Source organism: Oryctolagus cuniculus, chromosome 2 (genome assembly GCF_964237555.1).
Source record: "Oryctolagus cuniculus chromosome 2, mOryCun1.1, whole genome shotgun sequence".
Lineage (NCBI taxonomy): Eukaryota > Metazoa > Chordata > Mammalia > Lagomorpha > Leporidae > Oryctolagus > Oryctolagus cuniculus.
In genome coordinates, this window is record NC_091433.1 from 75062785 (window position 1) to 75068784 (window position 6000).

At 42.5% G+C, this 6000-nt stretch overlaps 1 protein-coding gene across 8 annotated transcripts in view; it reads right to left on the minus strand.

The window, feature by feature from the left end:
- TUSC3 (tumor suppressor candidate 3) overlaps positions 1–5535 on the minus strand; it is a 214666-nt gene extending 209131 nt beyond the window's left edge. For 3 of the 8 annotated variants that reach the window (XM_070068485.1, XM_070068481.1, XM_070068483.1), the window contains exon 1: positions 5172–5532. In XM_070068485.1, the coding sequence (XP_069924586.1) occupies positions 5172–5309 (138 nt within the window). In that variant the 5' untranslated portion in view covers positions 5310–5532. Of the gene's footprint in view, positions 1–4788; positions 5042–5171 lie in introns of those variants that run through there. The other 5 variants (XM_070068484.1, XM_070068487.1, XM_070068482.1 and 2 more) reach the window with 5 other exon arrangements.
- Between the last annotated feature and the right edge of the window lie 465 nt (positions 5536–6000).

The following is a 6000-nucleotide window of genomic DNA, read 5'->3' on the forward strand; positions in this document are numbered from 1 at the left end:
GAGCAAACTGTTGAAATCTTAATGTATGCTAAACTGATCTTCTGTATATAAAGAGAATCGAAAGTGAATCTTGATGTGAATGGAAGGGGAGAGGGAGTGGGAAAGGGGAGGGTTGCGGGTGGGAGGGACATTATGGGGGGGAAGCCATTGTAATCCATATTCTGTACTTTGGAAATTTATATTCATTAAATAAAAGTTTTAAAAAAAAGAAATCGTAAAATTAGAAAAAGGAAAAAAAAAAAGAAATATGCAGCCAAAACTCAACGCAATTTCACTAAAAATAAAGAGTTGTCAGAAATTCTTAAAAAAAAAAAAAAGACAATTAATGACATAGTTATGTCAGAGCCAATACAAATGTTTCATTTAAGCAAACTTTTAGGAAATATTTATGAACCCCTCAATTTTTCATAGTGTGCATTCATTATTGCCCACATATCACAGCCTATGAACTAATCACATTATTTGCAGAGAGGGTTTTTTTATGATGGCAACGTCTACTGGAAATCATTAGTGAATTTGAGTTCATTTTATAAAATCAGAAGAGGTCATTGTAGCTTAAAACCATTCTAAAGGTGGCTGATTAACTGATTAACTGATCAGTGTTAAATATAAAACCGTAATTGCCAAAATAAATCAGATGTACTAGATACACAAATGATGTACTATGAAGAAGCAAAAGGCTCCCAAAAAGTTACATCACTTAACACAAGTGAGGAATCAAGTATTAGCTTTCAATGACTGTATTCAATGTAATTACAGAAAATGACTAAAAAAAAATCTCCATTTTCTTTCTGTGCATGTTTACTTAACTATTTCTTTTGAGCATATTCATTTTATTTGAAGTAAACAAATTTCATGTATTTATTGTATACAGATACAGGAACACAGTGATACTTCCCACTCTACCTTCCCTCCCACCCACATTCTTACCCTTCCTCCTCTTTCCTCTTATTCCCACTCTAAATTTTTACAATAATCTACTTTCAGTTTACTTTATACCCATAAGACTAACCCTACACTAAGTAAAGTGTTCAACAAACAGAAGAAAAAAACACTGTTCCTCAATAGTAGAGACAGGGGCTGTAAACAATCATCGGATTTCAAGATGTCAATCTCACTCCTATATATTACATTTTTGAGATTCTATTATTTATCAGAGACCAGAGAAAACATATGGTATTTCTCTTTTTGGGACTGGCTCATCTCACTGAGTATAACTGTTTCTAGTTGCATTCATTTTGTTGCAAAAGATAGGAGTTCATTTTTTATGGCTGAATAGTATTCCACACCACACACCCACACACACACACACCATAATTTCTTTATCCAGTCATCAGATATCTGGGTTGATTCCACATCTTACCTATTGCAAATTTACCTGCAATAAACATGGTAGAGAAAACTCTATCATATGCTGAATTAAATTCCTTTGGGTAAATTCCCAGGAGTGGGATTGCTAGGTCATATGGTAAATTATTTTTCAGCTTTCTAAGGTATCCCCATACTGTCTTCCACACTGGCAATAGTAGTTTACATCCACCAACAGTGGATTAGGATACCTTTTTCCCTGCATCCTCACCAGCATTTATTTTCATGATTTCTGTATGAGAGCCATTCTAACTCAACGTGGTTTTGACTCGGATTTCCCTGATGGCTGGTGATCCTGAGGATTTTTTCTTATGTCTGATGGCCACTTGAATTTCTCTTTTGAAAAATGTTCAAGTCCTGTGCTCATTTCGTAAAAGGACTATTTGTATTGCTGTTGTTGAGTTTCTTGAGCTCTTCATAGATTGTGGATGTTAATCCTTTACCAGTTTCATAGTTTGCAAATATTTTCTACCATTCTGTCTCCACTTGTGTATGAGTGGGTGTGATATCTATGTGTATGTATATATACACCTTTATGCTTTTTCATGAAAACATTTTTCTTTCATTAAAATAGCTTTCTTAATTCTCTTCACTCATGAAGAACATTTTTTGAGATTTATTTATTTATTTGAAAGGCAGAGTTACAGAGAGAAACACAGAGAGAGAAGCCTTCCATCCACTGGTTCACTCCCCAAATAGCCACAACTGTCAGAAGTGGGTGGACTCAAAGCTAGGAGCTTCCTTTGGGTCTCTCACAAGGGTGCAGGAGCCCAAGCACTTGGGCCATATTCCACTGATTCACCAAGCCATTAGCAGGGAGCGGGATTGGAAATAGGGTAGCAGGATAGGAATCAGTGCCCATACGGAAAGTCTGTGCTGCAAGTGGAGGTTTACCCTACTACGCCACAGCTTTGGCTCTTAAGAGCACATTCTTAAGCAGAGAAGTAACAAAACTAATTTAATGAAAGAAAATGTTTTTCATGAAGCAGCACACACACGTATGTATATCCATACACGTATAGGTATTCACCCACTCATACGCAAAATGAGACCCATCTTGTTTACACCATCCATGGCCTGGTGAAGCTGGCCCTGGTGGTCAGTTTGTTCTCTTTGGTCACTAGCACCTTGGTGATGTAGAGCAAAGTGAGGCAAACCCAGATGGTAGAATTGCACATGGACCTGAGGTCTATGAAGGGCACCATGATGCTGATGCTCCTGCCGGGAATCTCGTTTGCCATCCTTCCCTGGAGGCCCTCCAGTAAGATTCTTGGGAAGAACTATGGTTACCTCATGCACTCTCTGATTTACTTCCAGGGATTCAAAAATAATTTTTTTAAATCCTTGGAACACTATCAATTTTGTGATGCAAAAACTCCCTCCAAGGAAAGTATTACGCAACCTAAAAACTGGATACCTCACTATTTCATAATAACAGATCATATACTTCAGAGACCATATAACGTATTATAAAGTTTATTTACAAAAACCCAATCAGTATAATATCACATTGCAAAATCTCATGCTATCCAATTTAAATGCTTTCATTTAAATGAAGAACATGTGATAATAGCTACCGGTTATCATTTGCTATGTCGGAGGCACTGCACTGTACACTTTATTCAATCCAAACAATCTTGAAATGTTAAGTGGTTTGGCTAGTGTCACAAATTTAAATGGAGGCAGAGTTGTAACTGGACCATCAGTCTGACTCAGATCCCAGTGGCAGAGGTGGGGGTTTGGCCTAGCAGTTAGGATTCCCATGAACCACACTGGAGTACCTAGTTTGGATACCCAGCTCTGGCTCCTGACTCCAGATTCCCGCTCACGCAGTGATGGCTCTAGCAACTGGGTCCCTATCACTCACTGACATGGGAGAAACTGAATTGAATTCTCAGCTCCTAGTGCTCACAGGCATGTGGGGATGAACCAGTAGACAGGAGCATGCTCTCGCATTTGCTCGCTAGATCTGCTTCTCAAGTAATCAAATAGATTAACCCAAAGTGTTAACTACTGCTGTCAGAATTATTACTTCCTTAAAAGCAACTAACATCTATTAATTCTAGAATCAACTTCAGACTTTAATATAGCTTGCCGAGAAAGAAGGAAAACACTTATTTATGCCATGTCAACTATTATGAAACATATGTCATTAGTATTTATTACAGTAATAATAAGTTCCAATTGCTATACTTTCTGGCTCAGTGGTGTTAAACCTTATCCTGGGCCTCAGGCTGAGTTAACAAGGAAGAAAGAAATCATGTCCGATCAAAACCACCCTAGAATACTTCTTGAAAAGTACCACACTGATGACCAACCATTTCTCATCATTTTCAGCGTAGAATGTTTTTCTCCCGGTGTGTGAACTGTGTACTATTATTAGTCAATATTTGAGACAGACATACTCATAGAATATCAGAGGCGTACCTATTTGTTATTCCACTTTAACATATATATTAGTATTAGTCTCTCTTGCTTATGGAAAATAATGTTTTGGAAAACATTCTTCAATCCACAACAAGGCATTCTTTATTTTTCACTTTTAAAAACTTCTTTTAGAAAAAATATTTTCATAAAAATACATAATTTAAAATGATGCTAAGTTATCACAGGTTTTCACATATTAATAGTGCAACTGGAGCTGGTAAGATGCTACAAACATGTACTTTTTAAATCCTTTTTCCCTTCAGTTAGTGTAGTAATAATCTTCCTAATTCCTCATTTCTTACTGCCTGGTGCTCTGATAATTCCCAACAAAAAACACCTTAATACTTTTGAAGCTCCTCCCTTTCTTTCGGATGAACTATCAAAACTACAACACTTGGAATATGGCATAGAAACAAAAAGTACTAGAAAACTATTTGCAACTTTTATTTGTAAATGTAAAAACTAACACTTTCTAGAACACCACCAAGAATTTTATACACTAAGAGAAAAAAACTAAAGCGAAGTAGCTGACACTGAATTCAGAGTTGTTTAAAGAGAAAACAAATGCTTTTCACCCGAGGCTGTTTTTCTCACCTGAGGCTGCTTTTCTCACTCTGTCAAGAAAATTTTGGTAATACCTTGACCCTGGTTCCCACTCGAGTCACGTGTCGGTGTATAACCTCACCAGGAAAACCATCTGGAACTGTATTACCAAAATGGCCCACAATTAAAAACCCCCGATTACATTCCCAAAATAAGCTTTTTTTTTTCTAAAGCTGTCACACCATTTATTGATAACTGAAATCCACAACTTTGCCAGCACTTTAAATGTACTCAATCACTTCAAATTCCGCCCTCAAAGTTACTAACGGACTAAGAGGGCGATCAGGCGATCCGAACTTCTGACACGAACTGCCGTGATACTGACCTCATTCTCACAATTATACAGAATGCAACATAACGCTTTAAAACGCATAAAAACAAATAACTTACAACAGGCTTTCAGTATGGTATGCTGTGTCCTTACATGAACATCGAAGGAAGCGGAGTAAAAATAAGGAACAGCTTCCTGCAGGTCTGTAAGGACTTCATTTTTACAACACACCCTGCCGGCCGCCCACGGACACGGAGCCCCATGTCTGCAAGGTGAGGGGGTCAGAGACGGTCAAGCCAACGCCCGGCGGGGAGCTGATGGAGCCAGGACCCGGCTCCCCGGTCGCCGCCCAGCCGCCACGCCCCGCGGCCTCCCACCCACGCGGCTCACGCCCCGCCGCCGCCATCGCCCACGCCCCGCCGCCCCGCTGCCTAGCAACGCGGCGAGGCTGCCTAGCAACCCGGCCCGCCCCACGCGGGAAAGCCAACGGGGCTCGCTCTACCTCCTTCTTCTTCTGTCCTCCCCCGAGCTGGATGCAGAGGAGCAGGAGCAGGAGCAGAAAGGGAAAACTGCCCGTGGGCAGGTACCGCAGCCGCCGCCCCGCCTGTCTCCGGCGTGAAGGAGCGCCCCTGGCACCCATCGCCGCAGGGCAGTGTCTCCTCCACGCGCGGTAGCCGTGCGCGCCCAGCTCCTACCGCGCCTCACGCTTGCCAGGCCAGTCGCTGGGAGCCTCCGGACTAGGCCCTCGGGGTGGCAGCCGCCTCGCGAGGGACCCGGGTGGCGGCCGAGGACGTGGAGGAGGAGACTGACAGAGCATCCGGTTCACCGGGAGAGGGACCTGGAAAGGAGCGGGATGGGGCAGGAAGTGGGCGTGGCGAGGGAACCGAGGCGCGGGGCGAGCTGCGGGGAGTTCTCCCGCGGCCCCGCGCGGCCGGCTCGCACGCGGCCGAGGGGGAAGGCGGCGCTGCACCTGCCAGTCCCACGCTTCACCTGGAGCCTCGGACGGATGAGGAAGGGAAGCGTTAAGGAATAAAGAAGAACCGGTTCCATCTGGCCACCAGCTGGCTCCATCCCCTTGGAGGCACTTTTAGGGGGTACACCTGGGTTTTCTCCTGTTGCAGCCCCCAAAGGAGGGGCCCGAGACGCCCATCTCGCCTCCCACAGTTGGGTCACTCTCGTTAGGTTACTGCAGCGCCCAGGTGCGAAGCACATTGATGTGATTGCTGTTCTCTTGAATATTTGAACGCCGATAGCAGCCGACTGCTTATTAAATATCAGATAAAGAAGAGGCACTTTTAGATTTGTTTATTTTATTTGGAAGGCAGAGTTAG